At 57.7% G+C, this 27401-nt stretch overlaps 1 protein-coding gene across 3 annotated transcripts; it reads right to left on the bottom strand.

Annotated features, from left to right (window-relative positions):
* Positions 1 to 80: 80 nt before the first annotated feature.
* On the bottom strand, positions 81 to 25933 carry RRBP1 (ribosome binding protein 1). 3 transcript variants are annotated; one of them, XM_055816357.1, is made up of 24 exons: positions 25782 to 25933; positions 19048 to 19749; positions 15184 to 15332; positions 14837 to 14959; positions 13670 to 13822; positions 13227 to 13345; positions 12285 to 12438; positions 10536 to 10674; positions 10005 to 10192; positions 9792 to 9829; positions 8518 to 8608; positions 7740 to 7832; positions 7283 to 7375; positions 7098 to 7178; positions 6907 to 6996; positions 6383 to 6475; positions 4842 to 4913; positions 4559 to 4654; positions 4029 to 4112; positions 2642 to 2740; positions 1719 to 1802; positions 1142 to 1240; positions 487 to 630; positions 81 to 201 (listed from the first exon to the last, which is right to left on the bottom strand). In XM_055816357.1, exons 2-24 carry the CDS (start codon positions 19727 to 19729, stop codon positions 163 to 165), a joined length of 3003 nt encoding a protein of 1000 aa, XP_055672332.1. In that variant the 5' UTR covers positions 19730 to 19749; positions 25782 to 25933; the 3' UTR covers positions 81 to 162. The 3 variants fall into 3 exon arrangements, with proteins under 3 accessions (XP_055672332.1, XP_055672331.1, XP_055672330.1); XM_055816356.1 differs by lacking the exon at positions 2642 to 2740 and adding an exon at positions 23686 to 24616 and having other exon boundaries at positions 25782 to 25876; XM_055816355.1 differs by lacking the exon at positions 2642 to 2740.
* Positions 25934 to 27401: the final 1468 nt, after the last annotated feature.

The raw sequence follows: 27401 nt of genomic DNA, 5'->3' as shown, positions 1-27401 counted from the left end.
GTTTTTTTGTTTGGTTTTTTTTTAAGTTTCAAAACTAGGTTTTAAGTCACTAATGGCTTGTAACTTTTATCTACAGTAAATTCAGCATATATTTTTATTTTAGTTTTAGGAATGTGTAAGGCATTTTGGTAAGGTGACGGTAAGGTCTAGGTCACAGACTCGTCAGACTGAAGTCCCTTCCTTCAAACTGTCCTCTTCCCCCTGGAGAAGGAAAAGAGAGGTGTGTTACTCAGCTGGGTCTCAACCTTATCCTCGTGGCAGCTCAAGCATCAAAGCGTTTCACAGATGGGCCAGGTCCTGCCTTTTGAGCAGGGAGAACCATGACCATCATCTCCTGTGCTCCCAGACCTTCCCAAAAGCCACCCAGATGGTTTCTGGCAGCAAGTGCCACCTTGTCTCTGGTTTTCAACCACTGCCTGACACGCGCTCCCCCCTGCCCTCCACCCCAGCACCAAGGGGAGGGATGACTGTGGCCACCACAAGTACCGTTTCCTGAAGTTGTTCTTTCAACTTCTTCACTGTTTCTCTCTCTTTGGCCAGTTGGTCCTGGGTAACCTTCAGTAGCTCCTGTAGCTTGGTTGCTGCCTGGCCCAGGTCCTTTGTTAATTTTTTTTCTTTTTCAAGTTTTTCCTACACGGGAGTCAAAAGAAGGCATCTGCCTGAGCCTCCCTTGGCCGTCTGGTGACATTCCCCCCTCCAAAACATCTCAGGTCACCTCAGATCTGCACTGAGCCACCTCGGCAGCCACAAGCCAGAGGAGCACCCAGCTCCCTCCCTGCTGAAGGAGCTAGGTATCACCCCACCACACCGGCTCCCTTGGAGATGCCATGGGCCGAGACAGCCTCGTGGCAGGAGAATGGTTTCCCGAGATGTGAAAAGCCCAGCCTGGTGAAAGTATAGGCTCGGATCATCCGCCTTCTCTTGGTCAACATGGACAAAGTGGCTGTGACTTGCCCCCTGCTGTCCATAAGCCATGCTGGAGCTCACAGCCAGCCCTGGGCAGGGAGCAACCTGCAGGGGAACCATCCACCTTGCCCCACCAACCCCAGGAAGGATAAGCTATGCCCCTAGCCCTGCCTGGAGACAGCTTTTGCTGTCTTGGTCAAACCCCAAGCACAAGAGAGCAGGGCAGCCAAATCACCTGGAGATGCTGGGCCTCCTCCGTGCCTGGAGCTGCTGCATTTTCAGCTAGTCTCAGCTTTTCCAGCTCTGCCTGCAGACTGCACGCCAAGCTCTGGGCCTGGAAGGGGGACACAGACCCGGTAAGCGGCAGGTGCCTCCCACACCCTGCCCCTCACCACCCCTGGTCCCACTGGCCCTGCCTCGAGGGACCAGGTGGGTCACGCAGCCGCTGTCAGATGGCTGGATGCTACATGTGATGCGCCTGTGGTTGCTGATCCATGGGGAAGATGGCACTTGTCACCAGCAGCAGCGTGAAGCCTGGCTAAAGCCCTGAACCTTCAAGGGAAAGAGCTGGCAAACCCCACGGGTGGGCCAGGAGAGGGGCAGTTCCAGGGACCAGCAATGCCACGTGGCTTCAGTACAGCTGCTGCCAGAAGCTCTTCAGATGCGTGAGGGAGTGCAGCCATGTCTGAGATGCAGACAGGGATGGGGAAAAAACCTTCAAAGCAATTCTTCAAATTAATTCTTGAGCTTCATTAGCAGCTAAGAAACCATAATGGCTTTGTAAACCCTTGTATCCTCCTCACCACACCCACCTCCTCCAGCTCCAGCGCCAGCTTTTGCCGCAGCACTTGCTCCTTCTCCACTAGTGTTTCGTTTTGCTCCAGCTGGGTTTTCAACTGTGTTGAGAAAAGGAGAAAACACCCAGAAATAAAATTAAAAAAAAGACCCAAGAGTGAGCTGGTGGGTACATCGCCAAGAAGGCTATACAGAAGAAATGAAAATTGAAGCTTTCCCCAGGGCATCAAATGGCAATAGGTACCAGCATCCCCGCCCCACAGAAAAGCTGGGATAATGCTGATGGCAAGCCCAAGGCTTGGCTTTGCATTGCCAAATTTTGCCTGCCCCTTGGGCAGCGCCAGCTGGGACCTGGGACGAGAGGTACCCCATAGCAGAGGACTTGCCCGGCAGATGCCCATGCCAGGCAGAAGGCTCCACACTTAACTGGATTAAAGGAGATGGAGCCCGGCTCGCGGCAGCAGCACCACTGGTGAAAGGGAAGGGCCACAGCTAATGCCCTCAGCCCAGCTCCAGCAAGACTTACGGAGCCTCTGTAATCCTAATCCCTGCCAGCTGGAAAGGGATCCTGGCGCAGCTGTCAGGCTGTCCCCTTCCTCCAAGAAAACCCAAGCCTGAACCCAATGGGCCACCATCGTGTGACCATGTTGGCCCAAGGGCTTGCAGCATCCCTTGCCTGCCTCCCCCAAAATCCTGCCAGCCTACTGCCAGTGGCAGAGGGCTCCCAAGCGGAACAGCCTGGCAAAAGCCAGCTGGCGACATGTTCCCAGCAGGAATAGGACAAGGGGCTGGCTTCCCCCCCCCCCCCCAGGACAGGAGATGACAACCGTGACAGCCCTGAGCAAAGCCATGTGCGGTTCTCCATGCGGTTAGAGGCTGTCAGACAGGACAAGGGACACAGTTAAGGGTCAGGTCAGTGCCCCATGGGCAGCACTCTCACCACCCTAACCTCGAGGGGTGCAGGCTCACTTGGGTAAGCTTGTGACCCTACTTCTCCATCCTGTACATGACTCTTCATCTCACTTAACTGCTGCCTGACCTGGAAGGAGGATCAGCAAGCCTGGCTCAGTTACGCATCTCAACACTGTAGCCGTTACAAGACCCACAAGGACCTACAGGTAAAGTTCGCTAGCTTTTTTGCTTGCACACGAGCTAAAACGTTTGGAAAACCATCTCAGTTTCTGCTGGACGCAGGACAGTGGTACCTAACACAGGCAGCCTGAGGCACAACAGTTCCCAGGGGTGCAGAGCACATGCTTGCGCCTCATCCGCTCTCCTTTGATCACTCAGCATCTTGGTTTAAAGCCACTGCTGAGGCTTTGTACTAACATAGTTGTGTTAAAAAAAGCAATCAAGGCAGGGTAACAGGTCCCGTTTTGCCATAGATCACAGCTGGGGTGGCTGGGGAGGCAGTTACTTGACCACCACCACCTCAAATAAACCCCCCCAACTCCATCCACCAGAGCTCCATCCTGCATTGCAGCAGCACCGGCAGTCACACTGTAAGCTAGCAGCATGCCTCGGCCAGAAGAAAGGGCAGGTTTCTGGATAAGCCCAAATGTGTTCCACACTCAAAGGCACCTGCCCATCTAATGAGATTAAGGCTAATGACAACCCTGCGCCACATTCCCTCAGGAGCAAGAGGCTGAGCAATAGCAGCAAGGCTGGGAAGAGTCACGGCACCCAAGGGACACTGCACTCCCAGCTTGTTCTACTCCAAGTGGCTCCACCAGCCAGCGGTACCCCCAAGGACTTTAAAAACAACCTCCTGAGCCTCTCACAGTGAAATTACGGATTTAAACCCAATAGCTCTTGTGGTTTTGGCAGATCTGGCCCTATATCCCAGTCCTCTCCCCCACTTACCTGCAGAAACCTAGCCCCATCCTTCGGCTCCCTGAGTGACCCCTACACACGGGCTGCACAGCCTCAGCCCTCCCAGCCAGAGGGGGATGGATGGATGGATGGATGGATGCTTAAGGCACCCAAACCCCTACCCCAGGGTGGCGGTGGGGCAACCAGTGTTCAGTGGTGGGGTGGCTGGTTTCTTCTGCTACATGCCAGCTCACACAAGCCTTGCTGCTCTCCCTTCCCACGCCCATCACGGAAGGAAAGGCGGGTAAAAAAAATTTTCTCCTGGGTCTTCAACATCCCCTCTGAAAGCTGGATCAGCCTGGTGCCTGGCAGCACCAGGTTCCACCGTGCCCTGGCCGTGCCTTCCCCCTCTCCCTGAACCTGCAGGGAGGATGCTGGCCCCACCACAGGGCTCGTGAACCAGCCGCACGCAGAGCAGCCAGGTCCCAGCTGGGCAGCTGCAGGATCCCCCTTACCAGGGTCAGCTCCTTGCTCTGCTTCTGTGTTTCTGTCTTTGCTGCCTCCAGCTGCTCCTGGGACTCTGACAAGAGCTGCCTCAGCTGTTGAGGAACGACAATAACAACAAAAGTCCATTTATGCACTTGGTTTTGGAGCCGTTTGGCTCAAGGAAACATTTTTACGATGCAACGTCTTCTCAAAGAGGCCGTGATGGCGTTACTTGCTAACGTAACCTGCCTGCTGATGCCTGCTCAGAGAGAGACAGCTGTGACACAGCTCCGCCTCACCCAAGCCACAGAAATCCCACAGGCCACCGTGGAGCAGCAGACAGCATCTCCTCACAGATCTGTCCCATCACCTTGCCAATGGATCTCCTGAATTCAGGTGTCTACAGCCCAGACTGGAGTGAACACCTCCATCTGTTTTCTCCTGCTTTGCAAAGCTGCAGGTCCCCGATGCACCCCCCAAATCCCTGAAATGTGGATGGGTGGCGAGTCAGGCTTAGAAGAAAGAAGCGTTTAAGAAGGTAAATGGCCGCCACACTTACAACTTCAACTTCTTTTGTGTAGTTCTGGCGTTCGGAGCTGGCTGTCTCCAAGTGATTTTCCAGTTGCCTTTCCAGAAGAGACGTGTATTCCTTTAGCTGGATTAAAAGGGAGGAAAGCATGAGGGGGCTGATTGTCTGTGGTCCAACACATCCCAAACATCCCGTGGTCCAAGCCTGCCTTTCCCAGGGCAAGTCAGGAGGTGGGTTCCGACTCAGCCCAAGCACAGTACGCATCCATCTGGCACCTGCGCGGTGACCTTCTCCCACACCCAAAAAGCATTACCTGATCTGTGCTCTGCAGATCTGCTTTCAACTTCTCCACCATGTCTTCAAGAGGTTTCAGCTGGAGTTGTGACTAAGCCAGAAAGGATCAGAGAAGGTCAGTGAATGGCACCTCACATGGACACTGAGCATCTTTCATTCAACCAAAAATGGTCCAGCGTTGCACTCCCACCTCCCCCACTTCATCCTGTACCCCAGTGCAGAAGGACCTGACACCAAAGTGGAGCTCCACAGCCTGCAGGGCAGGAGCTCCTCCTCCAGGGAAAGACGAATCCAACATTACATCCAATGCAATTACAGCTTGGGCTGTAAATCATGGAGCAAGGTAACAGCTTTTGCCCACAGGACCAGCTGGCTGTGGTCAGCTTTCAACACCTGAGAAACCGGCACCAGGCTCGGTGCAAGTTCCCTACCGAAAGCACCTTTGGTTTGGAAGCGGCAAGGCAGACATTCCAATGAGGTGTCCCAAAAAGCACAGAGTTTGCATTTAAACCTGGCCTGATTCTTGAAGAGAACTCCACAGTTGCTGAATTTTTTGGAAGGGAGGAATTCACCTCTTCTCCACAGAGAGGCAGGACTGCTCTGGGACCTGCCGAAGCCAGCAGCCATCCATCCTACCACGAACACCCTGCTGCCAGCAGCCACCAGCAGCCACGTCACCCTGTGCAATGAACAGTGCTGCTCCAGGAGCAGCCACCTGCCGGCAGACACCACAGATCTCTCGTACCAGAGCTCCCCCACCTCCCTGCAGCCCCACTTGACTCCAGAATCCCGTGTGAGCGGTGGGGAGCCAGGCTGGGGAAAGCAGCTCCATCTCCGTTCTGCGTTCAAGAGGGAGGAGATAAGTCTGCTCTGCAGAAAAGGCACAGCTGGCCAAGTTCTCCCAGGCTCCAGCTAAGTCACGAGAGCTCGTGAAACACGCTCCTCACTCAACCCCTGGGCAGCAAGGGCTCTCTGGCAGCTGCTGGCTGGCTGGCTGACTAGGGAGAGCGGTACCGAGAGCTGGACAGACAGCTGGACCCAGAGCTATGTGCAGTGCGTGGCTTGGACCTCTCCTTTCCAAAGGCTGAACAAACGCCAAGGTCAGCCTGGGTTTTGAGAACAAGCCAAGTTCCTCTGACAGCGGGAGCCCCTGAGCCCCGCACGTGCTCTCCTCCCGCCAGGCCACCCCCGCCAGCAGGGCTCAGCCCAGCTTCCCAGCACTGGGTCACTGCAGCGGTGACAACCACCGTGCCCAAACCCAGGAGCTGCGCCATTCCTCCCGCTCCGCTGGCAGGCTCTCGGCACCCACCAGGCAGGGAGGTGGCATCCAGGAGGAAGAAAAGCTTAGCTCCTACGTGAGGTGGGCTTCTTGGCGGCTGGTTTGGTGACAGGAGGGGTGGGTTTGGGGTGAAGAGAAAGTCCCCGTGTCTCAAGAGTTCGAGGCTGGCAGGAACAGTTAGGGCCATCAGCTGATCTATAGCTCACAGCCCCTCTGCTCCCCCCCCCCCCGAGTCTGGCCCCACGCACAACAAACCCGAATGGTGTGCCCTGAACACGCACCTTCTGGAGTTCCTCTTCAGATGCTGTGAGCTTTGCCTTCCACACCTGCTCCTCCTCCTCCACACTCTTCTGCAGGTCTCGCAGCATCCCTTCCTGTTGGCAAAGCCTCAATGAGCCCAAACCTCCCCCGGCCCCCCCCAGGCTGAGCAGTGTCAGGGCTGGAAGCCCTGGCATACCCAACACCTCTCCAAGGATCTGGGTGACAGAACTAGGTGCCTCAGGTGGGGCTAGGGGCTCCCAGCTGCCAGGCTGGCTCAACCACCCTGATCACCAGAGCCTCTTGCCGTGCCATACCCCACCACCACCAGGAAGGTTTCCAACACAATTAGGCTGAAGAAAAGCTTTAAAAATCCAGACTTCTCCTATTCCCCTGTCTCACTCACTGACAAACAGCTTTCCACACAGCACCCACCAATACACCAAGAAATGCCCACCATGAGCTCACGGACAGCCTGGGCTGCCAGAGACCTCTCAAGAGGTATTTCTAGTGGAAGGACACCCCAGCACAAAGGGCTGCAACTTACTGTCTCTGCAAGGATAGCTCTGTACTGCTCGCATTCTGCTTGTAAAGTGCTTTGCGCTTCCTCTGCCTCTTTTAATTTAAGTGCTGAATCCTGAAAACAGAGGGAAGGGATGGAGAGAGAGAGGTGAGGAAAAGGAACGAGTGACCCTCAGGCATTCCCTCGCCCTTCCATTTTCCACCCCCTTCACTTACCAGTGGCTCTGTTGCAATTCTCTGCTGCTTTAACGCATCCATGGTCTTTTCCTTCAGCTCTTGTAGCCACATGTCATAATCCTGAGTTTGAAAAAAAAGAAGACAAGGAAGAAAAAGGATGCTTAGACACTTGTCCTTCCCATGCGGTGGAGGCTCTGCGGGGGGCTGGGAAAGCCTATGCCCACCTGCTGCGAGGACACATCGACCCCAGGGAGGACAGAGAGCAGCGTCTCCTTGGTTTGCGTCTGGAGCACATCCAGCTGTTGGGCCAGCTCCTCCTGTAACAGGGAGAAAGTGGCATGGGATGGAGATCTTGGGCGCCTGCTGTCCAGGCTGCCAGTGCCAGTCCTGCTTTTTTACTGGGGTGAGCCAGCACCGGGACACCAGCCAACAGAGAAAACTGCTGCCGCTGAGAACCATGAAAACATTCTTTCCAGTTCAGCCATCCCCTGGTTCCCCCATGATCAGTACCAGGACACAGGGCCCTCAAGACAAACTCTGGAGACGCTCGCAGGAGGGTTGGGCCAGCGCTGTGCCCAAGAGGAGGCAGGCAACCCAGGGCAAGCATTTCTGGTGGCTCAGGGAGGCTGAATGTTCCCTTAAACCACCAGCACCACCACTACAGAGAAATCCCAGGCTCACCTTTGCTTTTGTAGCAGCAAGTAGTTTTTCCTCGCACACCTTCTCCACCGTGGCCAACGCTTCCATTGCTTTCCAGTTCTTCTCACGCAGGTCCTGCCGAGACCACACACACAGAGGCCAATAAGCCACACATCACGCCAAAGGCCACCAAGCTGCTTGTTGGCACTGTGGAGGATTCAAAGCCTCCGCTCAGGAAGAGAAGCAGCAGCCAGTTGCTTTGGCCAAGGCTCTTCCATCCCACCGCCCACGTGAGCCCCCTCCCCCTCCATCCCTGCAGCCGCCCAATGCACCGCACTGTTCAGGGGGGGACTCAAGGGAGCAGAGCAAAGCTGGGTACAGGCAGGAGCCCCAGGAGCAGCTCTCAGGGCGCCTGCAGAGGACACAGGCTAAGTGGAAGGCTGCAAGGCTGCCTCCACACAACCGATACCACCTTGTAGTAGAGGGATAAGGAGCAGAGGGACCCCTGCTCAGGGGCTGCCTTGACCCTGCTGGGGTAGGATCTCCCTGATGTACCACGTCTTAAACCTCCCAAGAGAGCTGGGGGCGGACATCTCCACCCAGGCAGCCCACCAGCTCAAGCTGCGCAGCCTGCCGGGGAGATTCCTGCTCTGGCAGACGAGGCAAGCCACCAGTGCTCCACGGGGCTGGAAGAGCCTCTGGCCGCACCATGGAGCCATCGGTAGCTGACTACAATGGGTGGTCATTCAATCTCCAGAGATCTGGGTTTTGGAGGAGAAAACCGTGAGCAGCAAAAGCTGAGCCCAGTTAGTTCACTCACATTGTTTTTAATCTTCTGTTGCTCCATCGCCTCTCGCAGCTCTGTGGCCTCCCTTTCCAAGGATGACAGTTGGTCCATCTTCTCCTGGAGCCTGGAAGGGCAGGATGCAGGAGTGAGTCTCAGCATCTGCGTTTCTCCCAGGTAGCAAGCTCCTGAGATGGGGACCACAGCCCTTCCTATCCCGGTCTGCTCCAGGATCTATCCACAGCAGGAGGAAGAGGGAGCAGGACAAAAAACCACAGCCATGGCAATACCGGAGGGAGATCTAGTTTTCTACCTGCTTATCAGCAATAACCAGCCAGTGAGTAGCTGGCTGTACACCCAGGACAAGAGGAAGAAGTAACCTGATCCAACGGCTAGAAATTCCAACTTACACAACTGGGACTGCTCCCAACACACTCCCATCCACGGCTCACTAGGCTAAGAGAGCCCACAGTGCTGCTTTTGAAAGCATCACCCTACTACCTTGAGCGACCATAAATCAGGGCTGTCGACCAGCCACCTGAGAGCCTGCAGCTTCCCCCCACAGCCCCAGATCCACCATCTGCCCTGAAGGGAGCCTCAGCTTGAGCAGACCAAGGAAGTTTCAGGTCCTTGACAAGAACCACTCAAGTCTCTTGAGGGTCCCAGGACAACTGAACAGCTGCCCTCCTTTAAAGGAATGCTGCATGCTCGCTGGCAGTGAGGGCACCTGAGAAATCCTCCTCCTGTGCAGACCCTGAGCCGGTGGAGGTGCCCAACACACAGACAAAGGGCAGCAAGCACAGGTCGTGACATGGGAAACTCCAGTGAAATGCCAGGAAACCTTTCTGCACTGGAGGGGAGGGCAGAGGTTGTTGAACACTAGGACCCAGAGAGGAGGTGAATTTCCACCCTTGGAGACACCTGGAAACATCCCCCGAGAGCCTCCTCTGGCTGGCCCAGCTTTGAGCAGGGGCCTGGATCAGAGACATCCCACCCAACACCCCATCCCGCCACCACCAGAACCCCCTTATTCTGCAGGACCAGCCAGCTTCCATGTGTCTGCCAGCAACTACAGCCTTACTTCAGAACGGACTGGCTGTTATTTGGGGCCAGCACTGGAGCCAAGTTTTGTTTTACACAGCTGTGCTGGCCAGGATTGACCTTGCCTTCCCAGCTCCACAGTCCCCGAGCCTGCCTAACAGAGAGGGCGGGAAGCCCTCACCCATAGGGCTCAGCTCCTGGGGAAGCCTGGGACACAGGGACAGCAAGCTGGAGGTGCTGCGGCAGTTCCCATGTGTAGCCAGACCCACCTTGACCGCAGCTGCTTCATTTCTGCTTCGTTGGCTGCCTGGAAGACAGAAAGCACTCTCATTACCTGTCCTAGGCAGTGATGCAGGTCAGCCTTCTCTGCAGCATCCCAGAGCAAAGAGAACACAGGTACCGCGTTAACCCCGCGTAAAAACCCCTGCTCGAGCGGTGTAACCCCCTCTCCTCCCCCCACCCCAATTAAACGAGCATGTGACCTGCAAGTCTCTGTCTTTTTCTGCCTCCCTCATCTGGCCTGCCTCCAGCAGAGCTTCGATGGATTTGATCCTCTCCAGGAGTCTCATATTCTCCAAGCTGGCATCCTGCAGTTTCCCCTTCATGTTGTCCAGCTCCAGCAACTTGCTTTTGACCTCTGTTTCGGAGCTCAGCAGCTTGGCCTGCAGTTCTGTTGGAGGAAGGGCAGAGAAACACGGTAAGGTAGGTGCAAACAAACCGGGAGACTCCCTGCCCTGCCTAAGCAGGACTCCTGGCCAAGGAAGCCTTGGCTGTGGGTGCTTCCAGGAGGCACAGATGGGGCAGGCAGGGATGCAGGACAGCCCAGGAGAGAGGGACTGGAGTGGCATCCTAGGACAGGACCACAGAGCAGTCCCACATCTTGCTCGCACCAACGCCAACCTAACAAGTCCCTGGGTCTACTGCTTGCCCCAACCAGCCCCACCAGTAAGCACCCGTCCCCGAAAGCTCCATGCCTGCCCCACAGCCCCCCCATGCTGATCCAAGGCCCTCACCAGCAATGCTCTGCTGCTGTCCTTTGGCCTTTTCTGCCTCCGCTAACAAGCTTTTGTAGCTGGTTTGGGTTCTGCAGAGCTCGTCACTGACTTCGTCCAGCCTCTTCTGCAGCGTCGCCTCCACTTCCCTTTGGGAAGCCTGCACAGCAGGAAGAGAAGGCTTTCCATAGCGTGCCAGGCACCCCAGCCAATTTGAAGCAAAGCTCCATGTGTCACAATGTTATTTTTAAGCTGTGCTTTGAGGGGTGGTGGTGGTGGAAGTCATCCTTCCCCCCATGCTCCCCCTATGCATGAAGCATCTTGCCTCATGCTCATGTTTTATCATTTGCCAGCCCTCAAGTGGGAAGCAGACAACACCCCAGCATCTCCGTTCCGGGCCAAGACCACGGCCATCTTCCCCGGCCATCCTCCCCTCCGGAAAGCCAAGCTCTGAAAAACCTCTTAAAGCCCTGCTCCTAGCGCAGCCCCAGGCCAGGAGGGAGAGGTACTGCCACGGTGCTTAGCAGGACAGAGACATCCAGCCACGTGTTTCCACACACGGAGAAATTTTCTGTGCGGTTTGGGCCAGGGTATACTTTTTTTTTCCATCTTAGAAAGCAGTGAAGAAGAGGCCTGGCCAAGGCAGGCCCTTCGAAGGGGAAGGCAGAGGAGGGGGACGAGGAGCATGCTGCAAACCAGCAGCTCTACGAGTAGCACCCTTGCAGATGGAGGGAAATTGCTTTGCATGGAGGGGACATAAGGTGGTAAACCAGCAGCCCCATCTCTGACTAATGCTTCCAGAACCACCAAGCAAGCAGGACTTTTCTGCTTTTTGAGGATTTGACCCTGTATCCTCAGCTCAGAGCTCCAGGTGTTACTGTGGAGCACATTCTCCCTAAGTGCCTTCAACACATCGCTAGCTTTAAAGTCTTCCAGGTATTATGATTTGTTTAATTAGTATTAAGGTGTACAGCAAGCTGGAAGCCCTGGAGAAGTTCTCCAAAAAGCATGCCAAGAAGCTGGTGTTTTGGGTCAGGAAGGCGGCTTCTGCCTTCACACCGGCTGCATGCCTACATCACCCCCCTCACTCCTCACCTGCAAAAGCAGCAGGGGCCAAAACCAGCCCAGCAAAAGGAGATCTGCATCCTCAGGCACCCAAAAAATTATAAGGATATTGAAGGCCCCTTCCTTTAGGACCGCCTCTGCAAAACCACTTTGGCATGCACAGATAAAGGCCTCCACCACAACATACCCTTCACTGAGAGGCCAGAGCAATTCGGAGACCACAGTGCAGGAGGGACACATTGCATCCCTTACCATGTCTGCCATCCTTGGGGGAAAGAAGTGAAAGTTCCCGGGTCAGGGGTACTTGGGATCAATGCTCCCAGCCCCTGGCAGAGCTGAATCCCAGCAGGAGTGCTGCTACCCCCCAGAAGATGCTCCTCCCTGCTTGGCTTCAGCCCACCTGCCAGCGATGCGCCACTGCTCCAGCAGCGTGCTCAGAGGCTCTACCTGGGAGGTGTCCTTTAAACACCCCTAAAAACCCCAAATCCAGCCACACCCCGGAGACAACAACAAAGCCACGAGCTCTACCTCCTGCACCAAGGGCTTAAGACTCAAGAGGGAGCACCCACGTCCTCGTGAGCACCCACTGGCAGGGGCCACTGGGTTCCTCTCTCACCTGAGGCTACCACCCAGCACGGTGCACCATCTAGGCTTCCCCCCCACCCTCACACCCGGGGGGAGCAGGTTTGCAGGCGCTTGCCTGACCTGCAGCTGCTCCATCTGCTTCTCCAAGGCCAATGCTTTGATCTCCCAGCTCTTCCTCTGCTGCTCCTCCTGCTGCAGCACCTCCGACTTCTCAGACAGCTCTTTCATCAGCTTGCTGCACTCCTGCCGTAGCTTGGCCACCTCAGCGTTTTGCCTGCACCAAGAGAAGCAGCGTTATTCCAGCCCGCAGGCCAGTCAAGCATCCCTGGTGTTACCCAGGGGGAACACATCCTCCTGTGGGTCTGATAACAGGGCTTGAGACATCTCAACAGTTGCATTGGCCTGTTTCTGGGACACGCCTGGTCCTTCAGGGATGGGGTGGAAGGAGCTGACACATCAGTTCCAAAAGCTCCGTTTCAATCACAGGAGACATTCCTTTCTCATGAAATAGAAGATGCAAGGATCTGTGTTCCCAGACACAGGAGAAAGCACTCTAAGCAGCTGGAGTCTGCTCTGAAATTAGTTGACCACTGTTAATCACCAGCCATTTCAGACTTTCTACAAAAAGGAGCACCAAATTCTTCCCCCTAGCTCCTGGTTGTTCTGTATGCACCAGGCAGGTCTCGGTTCTCTGCAGCATCACTCCCATCAAACAGCCAGCGACATTTCTTCTGAAGTTGGTGAGCACAAGCTCCCCAAAGTGTGGAGAAATGCTGCAGCGCCTTCTGGTCCCCTCTGCCCCCTCCGCTAGCATCAGCACAGGTGACCCCAAAGCAGAGAGGGTTTCCCCTGCCCTTCCACTTGGGAAAAACATCCTTGTTTCCCCTGCCAGGCCGCCAAAAGCCATTTGGCAATCTCTTCCTCACTCCCTCCTCTACCTCCAGCTAGCTGGGGCGTCTGTAGAAGCACCCTCCAGAAAGGGGGTGGCCAAGCCTGATGGGCAGTCACCCCCAGGGCTTGCTAGAGGGTGGCCCCAGGCTCTGCCCCCCGCCCCAGTCTTACTTGCTCTCCATCTGGCTGCTGGTCTGGTTGAGGGCATCCCTCAGGATGGAGTTCTCCTGCTGCAGGCGAGCCAGCTGCGTGTTGGGGCCGTTCTCCAGCTGCTCCTGCAGGGTGCGGATCTAGGGAGAGACCAACAGCGGTTAATGCCGCCGCCGCCAGCCCCTCAGCTCTCCCCTGAGGAGCCCACTCCATGGGCAAGAGGGACTGGCAAGGAAGCCACAGCGAGCTGTCTGCTGATGCTGACAGTCCCCGGGGCTGCCGCATCCCATGAGGATGCTCCCACATCCCTCTTCTACAGCTCAGGAGCACTGCGGGGCTCTCGCCCCTCCCCGAGGCTCTGGCCCCCTCGCCCACCTCGGTCTTCTCCAAAAGACCAGGCAGCTGCCACCGAGGGCCAGCCGGCAGCCAGCGGAGGAAGCTGCAGAGCACCACGTGGGGCTCACCTTGCCCTGCAGCTGCTGCGTTTCGCTGACATGGTCCTGGTAGCTGGCCTGCATGCGTGCCTGCACCGCTGCCATCTCCTGCTCGCGGGCCAGCAGCTGCTCCCTCAGCTTGCCCTCCACGGCCGTCGCCTTGGCCCGCTCGGCCGCCAGCTCCTTCGAGGAGAGAAGCCACCCGGTCAGTCCTCAGCGTAGGAACTTCCCTGCTTTAAGGGGACTCTCGAAACAAGTGGCCTCCGAGCTCAGAAGACTTTAAGAAGTGTAACCCTTTCGGCGCTGCCCCCAGGCCCAGCTACACCGTTCCGCACTTACATTTTCTCCTGCATTAAGCTTTGGGCTCAGTGGCCACTGGATGCCACTGTTGTTCCACACTGGGCCAGCTAAGAGACAGGAGTGACAGCCTGGAATTTTATTCCCCTCCCCGGCCCCAGGATCAATATCATCACATCAAGTCTGGGGCAAAGCAGGAAAACTAAAAAAAGAAAACACCCCCACAAACCAAACACACCCCCCCTCCGCCCCCTGCCAAGGCAGGGGTGCTCTCTTGGCCGGCTGGGTGATGCCGTGCCGCTGCCCGGGGCTGCCTGCACAGGCCGGGGCTTAGCACAGCACTCAGTGCACAGGGTGGCTTCGCCCTCTCCTCTCCTGCCTGCCGGCAGATGGACCTGCTGCAGCAGCGTCCTGGCGGCTGCGGGGCAGGAGGTGCTGAGCACGACGCGCCGGGGGTCCCTTCTGACTTCAACACCCAACAAGAGGTGGAGGCAAGGGGCTGAGTCAGGCAAGGGGGCTGTAAATAGCACCAGGCTCCTTAAAAAGGGACTGATCAACACCTTCTCAGCTCAGGGGCTCTGCCAAGAGATGAGAAGGGCTTTATTGTCCTCCGTAAAGCAGCAGAAAGCTGCAGTCTCTTGCGGGCACGGCTTCAGCCCGCTCCTGCTGAGGCTGCCAACAGGACACGTGCCTCCCCGGGCTGGATCAGGCCCAGGAGAGGAGCTCAGGTGGGCATCTCCTCCCCTTTTGGGGGAGAAAACAGCAAATGGATGAAGGGCCCAGAGAACCCCTGGGCTTCACCTCCAAGGGCGGGTGAGATGCGGGGAGAGGGAGGCACACGGCGAGCCGTGAGGCGCAGAGCCCGTGCCAGGGGTGCCGGGAGGGCTGCGCGGCACTTACCTTGCTCAGCTCCCGCATCTTGTTTCTGGCAGCGGCTGCAGCCTCCTGCTCTGTGGCGAGCTGCTTCTCCTTCTCCTCCAGCTGGCGTTTCAGGACAGTGACAGGGTCACCCTTCTGCGTGGCCTGCCGGCGCAGGGTGGCACATCAGCGGGGACCACCACTCCGGGATCCAACCCCTCCACCCCACACGCACAGGGTCCTGCCCTCTGCTCCAGGGAAAATTCAGCTCCTGCCTCTAAGGCTGCCCCTCGGGGGACAGCCTGCCCGAAAACGGGCTGCCTTCACCCCTCCGCACCCCCGGAGGCTCGGCCCAGCCCTGGTGGCCACGGCGGTGCTGGCAGCCCTACCATGTGCCAGGTGTCCTGGACGATGCCCGCTTTCTCCGTCAGGATCTCGATGAGCCGCTGGGCCTCCCCCTCGCTGAACACCGTGCTGCTGACCGTGGACACAAGCGTCTTGTAGGGCAGGTGGAGGGGCCCATCCGAGTCCGCAGGTGCTGGGGAGGAGAGAGGAGGGGTTGGGAGCGCTCGAGCCAACGGCAGGGCTGAGTAGCATCACCTCAGTTGACTTCAACCCCATAACTGCCATTTCACACCAGCAACCTCCCAGATTTCCACAGCCAAGTTTAATACCTCTCTAATTGAAAGCAACGTGACGAGCGCTGGGGACGGCGCCCACCACAGACAAGTGTTCCCTGAGCCAGCTGCCACCTCTGCCTGGCTCTGCTACTGCTCCCGCCTCCCTGCCACCGCCCTCCATCACACTGAGCGATTGCAGCCGGAGCTGGGCACGCTTTGCTCATGCCAGGGAGCAGAGACATGGTGGGCATCAGAAGCTGGACTCCATCATGACACAGCCTCGCTGGGGGATTTTGCTCCGCGCAGTGGTGCTGGTGATGGCAGAGCAGCAAGGTCATCTCCTGCCTTTCACCAGGCTGGTTCGTTCCAGCCCTTCGCTAAGGGAACGAGATGACTCCAGCCCTTCTCCTATCCCTCTGCTAATCCGGGAAAGCCAAGGAGCATCAGGGGCCGTGATGCTGTCGTAGAACTACAGTGCAAGTGGTCATGACAGTTAAGAGGGTGGCAGGCAGTGGTCCGGGAGTTCCTGCACAGTAGGTATGGCCTAGTAGCTTATTTTCCTTAAAAATCCCATAAGAAAGAGCAGTTTGGATTCCAGTCTCTTGAATGCAGAGCTCAGACGCCACAAGCAGCAAGGACAAAAAGGAGGAGGAGGTGCTGCAGGCATCGAAGCAGAGCTTCCCCTGCAGCGCCTGGGGAGGAGCCCACGCTGGAGCAGGTTCACCCTGATGGACTGCAGCCCATGGAAGTCCCCAGGCTGGAGCAGGGGAAAGGTGTGAGGAGGAAGGAGTGGCAGAGAGGAGCTGTTATGGACTGACTGCAGCCCCCAGCTCCCTGCACCACTCAGGGAGGGGAGGTAGAGAAGTCAAGCGGGAAGGGGTGAAGTTGAGCCTGGGAAGAGGGGTAGGAGAGGAAGGTCTCATCCTCCTTTTGTCTCTGTTTCTCATCTACTTTAATGGGGAAAAATTTAAACTAGCTCTCCCCAAGTCACGCCTGGGTTGCCTGTGATAGTAGTTGCTAAGTAATCACCCTGTCTCTCTCCTGACCCACAAGCTTCACCATCATATTTTCTCCTCCATGTTGTTGAGGGAGGGGGAGTAAGAGAGTGGCTGGGTGGGTGGCTGGCAGCCAGCCACAGACAACCCACCACAGCAACAGAGTAGCAAAGTCTGGGAATGCCTAGCAGCTCCAGCACACACTCTTTGCTCCTGGCTTCTGCTAGATCCATTTGGGATGGCTGCGCTAAGCCCTGGCAGCAGCAGAGTCTGCGTCCCCAGCAGCAGCCACTTCCCAGCAACAGAGTCAGGGCAGCTCCACCGACTTGTGCAACCGGGGCCCAAGAGCTTGGCTCAGAGTTTACTCCTTCTGGCCATGGCACAGGCGCAGGACAGCACGTCACATCCCCTGGCCCAGTCCCACCAGGTGGAGGGCCCCACCAAATAAAATTTTGCCCACCTCCTGCCAGCGCCACGCGAGCAAGCCTTGCACAAGGCAGACACGACACAAACCCCACCTTGCAGCTGGCAAGGGGAGCTGGGGAAGCGTGCCAGCCCGCGGTGAAAGGCAGCCAGTGCTGCTGCCGAGCCTGCTCGCAGAGTCAGAACCCTCCCGCCTCACCGAAGGAAGCGGCGAAACAAGCAGCAGCCATGCAGGCAAAGCTGCATGGGATGAGGGGTCTGAAAAGTTGCTTCCCAAACCCAGGGAGACACAGACAATCCTTGCATGGAGCCCCCCACCTGGGGGCTGCAGCCCGGATTGGGTACCCACGCGTGTTTCATCGCAGAGCATGGCTCCTGCTACCACAGATAATGGGGTGCGAGTACACATGAACCATTTGCGAGCAAGTTTTTTGTGTGATGCAGGAGGCTAAAAACAAACCACACAAGAGGAAAATACCCCAAGCCGCTCTTGTCAGGTTTGCCATCTGTTTCAGTGCCGAGCACGTGTCTTTGAACACTCTGAACACCCACTTTTATCTGCCACGGGATAATTTGTTGCTTCTGCCTTTGAGGAGAGACCGACCACAGCCGTCAAAAGGCTGCCCGCTATACCTTGGGCAAACTGCAGCCAGCTTTGTGGTGCAAAAGAGCTTTCCTCTGAAAAATCCCACAGGAGCAGCTAAGACATCACTCTTGGCTTTTAAAACATGCAGGATCGGGACTTCATACCCAAAGCAGTAGATGCTCAGAGCAGGCAAAACCACTCCCAACTTAACACGTGCTAAAAGCCCATCTCCCATCCAGACTCCCTTGGCTGTTACAGCTTGGATTCAGTGTTTTTCAGCATTAAGAGAAGTGCATCCCTGCGTGCATGTGCCAAAACCAGCCACCTACAGTCTCCCCAACACTATCTCTGTGATACCCTCCAGCAGCGGCCGCTCACACTGTTTCAAACCTGGTCACTATGTGGAGATGGCCTTTAGGGAAATCCTTTCCTCAGAGGAGCAGATACGAGGGTTTTAACCTGACCTCAGAGACCAGCAGCCACAAAATGTCCTGCTGAGTAGCAGGGCCCTCTCCCAGAACACGGGTGCGGGAACTGCCAGGTTCCATGGCAGCCTAGGTTTGAACATCTGGAGAAGGCTGGCAAGTAGGGGTGTCTTTTTGTTTGGTTTTCTTGTAAAGAAAGAAAGAAATGAAACCTACGCATCACAGCTTTGAGAACACCTGACAGATATTCTCCCGCATGTCCCTATGGGAACACTTCTACAGGTCTGAAAGCTCTCATGTTTTACTGCCTGTAATTATCACTTAACCAAAAATAAAACCCAAACTGTTCATGCTGGTGCAATGAGAAGCAAGAATCCAGCTACAGAGCCGCTTCTCCCCTCCCTACGCGCATTTACACCCTGCAGAGTGCAGGACCACCTTCTTTAATCTCTCCCACCTCCGAGTCAACCAAGTGAGGCATGAAAGGCAACAGGCAAGTTTTCCCTTCCCTGTGATGTATCCAAAGTTACTTCCCCCTAACTATCCTATCATCAGCCTCCCGCAGTACAAAATCCCTTCGGTCCTCTCTCTTCCAACAGGCTGGTTTTCACCAGCATTGAAGAAGGAGGAAACTAGCAGTGACCCATCTCCCCGTAGAAGAAGAGTAGTAGAGCTCCTGTGTACTCCTAATAATCAGGGGTGGAAGGAGAAAACACCATGCCTTGGCTTCCTGTCCAGATGTCCAGCACCCTGGCAGCTGCTTCCCCCTCCTCCAGGACAGGTCCGTGCCCCTCCTTCTCACTCTCGATGCACAGACCTGCTCAGAGACCCGCCAACAGCACATCTGAGAGGAACCGGCAACTCCCCAACATCTGTGCGCTGGACTGAGGAGCTAAGCACCAACCAGGGGTACCCGACGCAGGAGGCAACACATTACAGAGAGCAAACGAGTCAATAAACTCTTGACCTTAACTCTACTCCCCCCGCCCCAAGAGAACTACAGTCCAGTACGAGCCTTTTTGAGCCCACCTTCCCCTTGGTGCACATGGTCCATCCCACCAGAGACAGCCTTTCTGCAGCTGCCCTGTTTCCAACACTGAAGAAAAACAAAGAGATCTCGGACTGGGAGAGCTCTGCTTTGACAGCACCGAGATGCCCTGCCAGCTTACCCAACAGGGATATATGCAGAGGAACTTGGCCTTACCTGGCTCGCTCTTCTTCTTGGATGCAGCTTTCTTCTTGACAGGTCCATTATGCTTCTGCTCCTCATGGGTTGGAAGAGCATTGCTTTTCTTGATGGTTACGGAGCTGACCACCGGAGCACTTTGCTGTGTGCCAACCGGTGGCACGGCCACAACAGGCACCTCCTTAGGGGTCACCTCCAGGACAGGAGAACTTTTGGAGACGCTGACAGGAGGCGAAGCCAACACCGGGCTGGGAGCAGGCTCTACCTTTGCCACCTTCTTCTCCTTCTTCCTCTTCTCCTTAGGTGACGGAGCAGGTTTCTCCTTTTCCTGGGGGGCTACGGACACCGTTGCAACCGGAGATGCAACGGTTACAGGCTCAGGCACCACAGCAGGCTTAACAACCACCTGCTTGGGAGAGTCCCTTGCTTCCCGAGTCAGGGGCTGCTCTGGGATCTTTCCATTAGGCTTCTCTTCCTTTTTCTTTCCTTTTCCTTTTTTCTCAACAGGTTTCTCTTTCTTCTTTGTCTCTTTTTTCTGCTGCTGGGTCGTCTTAAGCTCTTTGCGTTGCTTGGCCAAGGCTTCCTCATAAGAAGTCTCCTTCATGGAGAAGGTGGACACCAGGAAGATCCCGATGGCTGATACCACCATAAAACCTCCAAAGACCATAACACCCAGCGTCTGAGGGTCGTAGACATCCATCCTGCCTTATTCTTCTGTGCCTGCAAGACACCAGAACAACAGTTAGTGGGGAAAACAAAGAGGTACAATGGCCTTTCTGTGAGCAGCAAGTTTCCTATGTCCATCTGTGTTTCCAAACGGCACCACGCTCCACAAAGTGCTCAGGATTCACACACCTCTGGTGAGGGCAACCTGCCGACACGCCCCCCACCTCCCAGGTTTGCAATCCCCCGCTGCGCTGCCTGTGCACGACCCTGGGCAATCCCTGCAGCCCTGCGGCAGTAAGAGAGCCCGTTTCCAGATGGCCTGGTGCAGTCTGGCCAAGACCTGGGGTCTCCCTGGGCCACCTGGCCTTATCACTGCACCCAGGCGCAGGTGGAAGTGCATCCAGGGTCTCAGCTTTGGAATAAAACATCCCCCTGGAAGGGGAAAGCATACACAGGAGAGCTTTCCCCAGCTTTGCAACAGCCCTGGCCGCCTCCCTTTGCCACCCGCACCCTGCGGCACTGCTGGCCTCTGCCCAGCCTGGCAGGGAGGACGCGCGGTGACCGCATCCCACTGGGTCGCTGCTCCCAGCCTCCAGTGACAAGAACCACCCCAGCAATGATGCTACAGATGTCATGTCACACAGAGAACCAAGACGCTACCATCTCCTTGAGATGCAAACACCAGGAAAAGGCCTCAGTTCAAGCCAAAAAAATGCAAAGCACGGTCATTAACCATCTCATCTCCCCAGTAGATGCCCGCAGGAAGAAACGAGACTTGCAAAGGGAGCACTGGATATGGCGCTTCTCTTTCCAACTCTGCTATTAACTGGCGGGCAAACTGGGCACATGGTCCTTTCCCACCCTCCTCTCCAAGCTCAGGTTCTCCATCCATAACACATGGAGCAGCAACGGAGACTGTACTGCCTGGTCTGAGACCTGGCAGGCAGGGTGCAGCCCCACGTGGAGGAAGATGCTGCTGCCTCCACTCTTCTTAACCGCTAACCAAACCCCGTCCCAAGTCTGGAAGCCAGGCTCTTCCCCGCTGTCCCACTCGCGCGTTTCCCCCGTGGGGGCATCACCTCCACGTGGCTCACAACCCCCCCGATGCTGCAGTCAGGCAGTTCATCTGCGCAGGGGCACTCCCCAGGAGGTGCCAGGCTGCGCTTTCTCGTGATCAACGCATCAAGCCCTTGGCTATCAGAAGTTCCCATCCCCGCGCTTAACTGTAAACATTATTGAATTTCCTCTTTAAGAGGTTGCGGGTTGGGGACGGAGGGAGCGGCTGGAAAGGGAGGAGGCAAAAATAAGAATAAAACTAAGGAGATCAGCATCTTTTCAAAACCTCAGTGCTCGCAGGGAGAGACCTCGGAGCTTCTCCCTTTCTCACAGCTGACAGCTGCCGAATCCGCACCGGTGCAGCCAGGAGGTGACAGTGCAATGAAAATGTCACCTCCAACCCCAGGGGGGTTGTTGAGAGCTGTTTCAACCAGCAGCCCAGCTCTCCCTGCCCGTCTCGCCAAGCAGAAGCAGCAGAGCCGGCAGGCGGGCAGGCTGCCAACGCCAGCTGGAACCAGCCTCCCCCGGCAGGGCCACGGTCCTACCCCAGGGCACCGCGCGAGATCCCAGCTGATACTACCGGCATCGCTATCCCGGCCCGTCCTGGCCGTCTGGGATTTCAGCGGCCTCAGCCGGCTCCATCCCAGCACAGCTGGTGCCAGCCCCCTCCCTCCTGACAACGGAGCATCACTTTGGGATGGTCCCCATCGGGACAGAGGGATTATTCCTAACCTGCAGGGTGAAAAGGGCTGGATTTCCTCTTCCTGGCAGGAAATAGAAACGAGGGTCCAGAGAACATGTACCCACGTCCTTCTGCTGGCTTTAGGGCCAGACCAGTGCGCCCTGGAGCTGACCAGGGCAGAACTGAGCGCCCTGCATTCCTCACCTGGCAACCCCAACAATGTGCTGGTACCAACAGAGCTGCTGACCTCGCGCTGCCACCACGTCAGACTTAGGTCAAAATTCACCACTCCAGCTTAGGGCAAGGGCATCACTGACTGCTGGCAAACGCCCTCCAGCCCCGTCAGCTGCTCCCGCCGCCTCCCAAAGCAGCTGGATGGAGCCCACGGAGGATGGGAACAGAGGAAAAAGCCCAAAACTACTGCTACAGAGGCATCTACCATGCAGAGGACAGATGAAAGAGGACAGCATTATTAGGCAGAGGCTGAGGCAGTGAACTAGGTGAGATGGCAGTGCTGGCCTCGCTGCTGTCATCCCCCCCCCCCCCCCCCCCCCCGCCAAGCCCTTACAGGCAGGGTGATTGAGCCCCATGCTCCCCCTCCCCTGCAGGCAGCCTCACCCAGCACCACTGCAGTAAAAGCTGCCTGTACCTTTGCCTCCTCTCAGGCTTTACAGCCAGGGTGAGATAACAACGCAGATTAGCCTTAAAGTCCTCCCTAGCTAAACAAAAAAAACCCACCGAAAATTTAAAAAGCAAAACAACCCCCTCCAAAACAAAGCCCACAGAAGAAGCAAGCAGCCCAGAGCACTAACCTAGAGGAGCTGCAAGACAAGCTGCCGCAGCAGCTGGAGCTTGTGAAAGCAGTGGAGATGCTTGCATGGGCCATTTGCAATGTCCCACTGCTGGACCAGAGAAACCCTGCGCTGCTCCCAAGGACAAACGTTCCGAGAGAAAATGCAAAACAGAGTGAAAGATACTGACGGGGCAGCAATTACTCCCAGCAGTGCTATCACGGCAAAGAGAAACTTTGGTCCTGTCTCAACACACGTGCCCCGCAGCCCCGGTGCTGACTCCGAGGAGCAAGTTCTACCAGTAGAGTTCCTCCTGTGGCCGAGACTTGGCACGGACCAGCCCAACAACTCGTCCAGGGAAGAGCCTATCACTGGAGCGGCGCAGAGCTGGCAGCAGGCTGTGTACTGCCACACGCGCTTCAATCAAACCAGGCTGGCTTTGGCATTCGGGGGATAAGGAAAAATCTTCCTCTGGGAGCTTCCTGATGCATAAATGCAAGAAGCAAAGTGCCGCAGTGTTAGCATCAGAAGCGCAGCCCTGCACTGGCATTTCCTGGCCTCGCTGCCTTTGCCCTTCCAAGGGCTGAAAGTTTTGCTCCCAGATTTGCCCAGCAAGGCACGGCACGGCACCCCTTGCGAGCACGGTGGCAGGAGCGCACTTGCCTTGCCCTTCAGCAGAAAAGCCCTCTGCACTTCCTACCTGCACACAGTCTCAGCCAGGACATGGAAAAGCAGAGCACTGAAGGCACTGTTCCTTGTCTGTTCACGGATGCCTAAAGGGTAGTTTTGCAGGTACAGGTTTGGCTAGACAGCCAGGCTTTGAGGAGGCTTGAAGACTTCAGCATCCTCTTCTCTGTATCTTCTGGTTGTCCATGGGACTTTGTCCCACGGCATTTTTCAATCTGATGCCCAGGCTGTTTTGGGCGAGGGCTGGGTGCCCAAGGGCAGCAGGGCCACCACCAGGTATCAGAGTCCACATTCAAAAACTCATGTTCACGTCCAACACTGAACACGTTTACCTGCATGAAGTTTCTTGAGCGGGATCATCCCCTAATCCTCACCCAGCCAAAACAGTGGAAATCATCAAATATCTCCACATGCAAACTCCTTCCCCAAAATAGCTTGTTCCATTAAAGCTTTTCACCACCACCAGAACAGGAATAAGACGGACAACTGGTATTGCACTTGGCCTGAAATGCTGTGCTCCGACTCTCCCATTCCTATGGCTTTTCTTCATTATCCATCAAATTTTCCAACATCCCAGATAACAGCCCAGGTGTCCAGGCCTCCCTTGCCACCCTGCAGTCACCTCTGCTTGCCCTGAGCAAAAGTCCAACTTGCTCTAAGGAAGCAAAACCAGTAAAGCACTCAGCCTTGCTGTTTTTTCAGCACCAATTTCCAAGCTGAACCAACCCCCAGACACGCAGTGCAATGGCACCAGTGCCACGCTCAGCGACTTACTTGCCAGAGACAGCTAAGTGTCCGAAACCAGGCTACAGCTTTCCCACCTCTTCAGCCTTTCCTCCCTTCTGCGACCACTTCCATGAAATCCACGGGAATTCAGTATCGTTGAGACTCAGCCCTCCACCAACCCTGGTTTAAATCGGCTGGGTCAAGCGCCAGGTGGGCAGAGGCAAAGGAGGAGACAAGGTTGTGCAGTAACTACAGAAAACTTCCTTCTTTAGGCAGCCAAAAGGAAAATATTTGTTATCTTCTCCTGGTCTGGATAGGTGCTGCAGATGGGAAAAGATGCTCTTTGGAAGCAGGACACCACTCCTCCTGCAATCCAAGGCTTGCACTTTGCTGTTGAAGTGGCATCTCAGGTTAGAGCCACGCAGAGGAGGAGGTGATGGGGTGGTCAGAGGGCAGAGAAAGTGAGAACTGGGGTCGCACAGCTGGGCGCTGCACAGCCCACAGCAACACCTGCCTGCGAGGCGCCCACGGTTCCCTCCACAGCCCCTCGCAGCAGGGGAAGAAAACACACAAATAAAAAGCTCTTCCCTTCCTAAACGCACAGAGACAGGTCAGGCAAAGCTGGCTGACCCAACACACAAGTTTCACGGCTGAGATTTTGGCTTTTTCCAAAAGGCACCATTATCTCCCGGGCCATCAGGGCAAGCAGCAGGCAGCGCCTAAGGGACCGGCCGCTGTGTGGGGGAGACACTGCCCGGCCCCCCCTCAAAGCAATAAGGTCTTGTCTCCTTCCCTGCCCCCCGGTGCGAGCTTTCCTCCCCAGCGGGCAGAGGCACGGCCGGGGCAGCGTTCTTCCAGCAGGACGGGGCCAGGGAACCGGGAGGCCTGATCCTGCCGGCAGCCGGGCAGCCCGGCCCCAGGAGCGCTGCCGGCAGGGACAACCCCCGACACTCCCGCTCCCGGAGCTCCGCTCTCCGCCCTGTCGCGACAGAGAAGAGACAAGAATTACAATCCGAGGCGCAGAGCCGAGGGGCGGCGAGGGGACCCCGCCCGGCCCCCAGCAGCCGGCCCCACGGTAGGGTGTCCGGGTGCGCGGCCCGTCACCCCGCGCCGAGCAACAGCCGCGGCCCCGCGGGCGCCCCGTGCCCCGGCGGGCGGGGGTCCCCCGGCGGCGCTGCCGGCTCCGTGCCCCGCCGGAGAGCGGGGGGCAAAACAGGAAAAAGGGAGGAAACCCCGAGAACCCCCCCGTCCGTGCACGGGAGAGCGCAGCCGCGCCGTAAGGCAGCTGCAGCTGGGGTAACCCTGCGGCGGCGAGCAGGAGTTTCCCTCCCCAGGAGCGGCGTGTCCCCCCGCCGGTTCGGGGTGCGCACCCCCAGCGGCACCCGGCCACGCGGCTCCTGGCAGCGCCGCTGTGACACTGACACTGCCGGGGGGCCCCGCCGTGCCGCCGGCCACGTGTGCACGCCGGCCCCGCCGGCCCGCGGCGGGAGGAGCTGGGGGGGCCGCCGGGAAACCCACCGGGAAGCTGGTGGCATCCCCACGGCAGGGACCTTGGGGGGGGGGGGGGGGGGGCTTCGCTTATGGGGTCCCCGCCTCTCTCCAAAAGCTTCAGGCATCGCCACACTGTGCTGCTGGGGGTCTCCCAGCGCTGGGGGGGATTTTTAAGGCGGGGGGGGGGGGAATTATTAAGGAGTAAATATAAATAAATAAATGGGGAACAACGCCGGAGAGCTGTGACCTTCTGTAACCGCGCTTAATCAGATTAATGAATTTCATCAGGCCGGGCTGGGGAACAGTCTGAGCGCTGCGGGGCGGCGGGGCGGCCGGGGGGGCGCGGGGGGCCCTCGGCGGCGGCCGCGCACGCCGCCATTCCGCACCGCCCTCACCGCGGGGCCATTCATCCAGTCGACCCTCTCGCCCCCCCCGCAAACGTGGCCAGACCCCAAACCCGGGGTCGCAGGCACGCGCCCCCCCGCCCCGCCAGGCGGGACAGCGTCCCACGCGTGGGAGCGGCGGGGCCGCGGAGGGGGTCTCCGCTCCGCGGCTGCTGACAGTCGCGGACGGGGGTGTCGCCCCCCTCCCCACTCAAGACCCGCGCAGAAGGGGATGGGGATAGGGAGGGGTCGGCACCGGCGCCTACCCACCCGTGCGGGTCGCGGTCCCTCCTCAGCGCCGCGGCCGTGTGGAGTCGTGGCACTTTCCGCCGCGGTCTCGCCGGGCTCGGCCGGCCCGGCCCGGCCCGCCCCGCCCCGCCCCCCCCCTCGCGCCGCGCCGCGGGGCCCACTCAGCGCGCCGGGGCGGGCCGGGGCGGGGGGCGGGGCCTCTGCGGGGCGGGGGGCGGGCACGGGGCGGGGCCGCTGCGAGGCCGGGGGGCTGGTGCACCCCGGGCGGGCTGGGGGGTCCCGCTGTGCGTCCCCAGTGCGCGGGCCGGGGGACGGATGGGACATCACAGGGCTCTGCCCCCGCGGGGGCCGGGGCGGGGGTATGGGGGTGCGGACCCCAGGGTGGGATTGCTGGGGGTAGGGAGCCCCAGAGGGGGATTACCGGGGATAGGGACCCCCAGGACGGGATTGCCAGGGATATGGGAGTGCAGAGCCCGGACACACAGCTGAGAGAGGATGGGTGGGAAAGCTGGGGAGCTCCCTGCAGGGGGTGGGGGTGCTGGCTCGGGCTCTGGACCCTCTCACAACGGGCACTATGGAGCAGAACCTCACGGATGCCCGACCCCAGCGGGAGCCTTTTCTCAGGGTTCACAGATGCTGTGCGGTTCGACAGCACTGGGGCTGCTCTACCACCCACCAGCTTGCGGGTCCCAGGACAGGGACAAAACCATGCCCAGAGCTGCAAACGGTGGCCAGTGCCACCAGCGTGACAGCTGTCCTCTGGGCATGCACCCTCCGTCTGCCTCCTGGCCTGGCCCCGACCTTCTGTGGTGGGACAGAAGAAATTGGAGGGGTAGCACTCAGGTGCCTGTTTGCACTGGAGGGAACCGGTGCTCTGGAAGCGATCTGGATGCCCCAGTACCCTGGAAATGAAAAAGGGTTGGAAGGCACCAGCTATTAGGCTGAGGTGCTGGAGAAGAGCCAGGGCACCCTTCAGGAGATGCTGTACCTGCTGCTCTGTGCCCTGGGAACACGAGAACCGTGTGGGACCAAAGGCCTGTCTCTGCAGGAATGTGCCTCCAAACCCAGGCAGCCACCCAGGCACCCAGCCCGGTGGGAGCCACGGGCTGGCAGCTCAGAGGTTTCCCGCATCCCCTGTAACACACACATGGTGCTGGCCACAGTTCTCACCCAAAATCGCACAGGTCTGGCCTGGGAGCACGTCTCCCCTGCCTCCGCACCTTCAGCCAAGCTCAAAGCCATCTCTCCCCGTCCCCACGTTGTGCCGCACACCCTAGCTTCTGCAGTCGCTAGGCACCGACTGTGGGGTAAGAAATTAATTTATTATAAAAGTAGCCGGGAGGGAGCGATAATCCAACGTCATAATGCAGGCTGTTGGGACCTTCCAGCCTCCTGCCCTCTCTCTCCTTGCAGCCTGGTGTAGCTGCCTGGGGCACCAACGTTACCGTATCTCAGTGGCCAGACCTCCTGGGGCGGTGGCAGTGGGGGCTGCTCTCAGTGGCGTCCCTGGGGTTTGCACCAGCTGCCGCCCCATCGTCGCCCCTTGCGCGGAGAACAAGCTGTGCTATTGAGGCTGGGCTGGAGACGGGCAGCAGGGCCTGCCTGCAGCCTGGTACATCTCGACACAATGGCCAAGAAGAA

The sequence above is a fragment of the Falco peregrinus genome, chromosome 11 (assembly GCF_023634155.1).
Source record: "Falco peregrinus isolate bFalPer1 chromosome 11, bFalPer1.pri, whole genome shotgun sequence".
NCBI lineage: Eukaryota > Metazoa > Chordata > Aves > Falconiformes > Falconidae > Falco > Falco peregrinus.
Note: the sequence above shows the minus strand (reverse complement) of the source record. Positions and strands in the feature narration are given on the sequence as shown.

What these genes read in the sequence shown, in the direction of transcription:
- RRBP1 (XM_055816357.1), bottom strand. Translation starts at nt 19,729, where the DNA reads ATGGATGTCTACGACCCTCAGACGCTGGGTGTTATGGTCTTTGGAGGT. An exon ending in ACAGCAGCAGAGCATTGCTG is followed by an intron (nt 10,193 to 10,535) that starts GTGAGGGCCTTG and finishes TTCCTCCAACAG; the next exon opens with AACTGCAGGCCAAGCTGCTG. An exon ending in AGAGCAAGGAGCTGACCCTG is followed by an intron (nt 2,741 to 4,028) that starts GTAAGGGGGATC and finishes TCCTCCTTCCAG; the next exon opens with GTCAGGCAGCAGTTAAGTGA.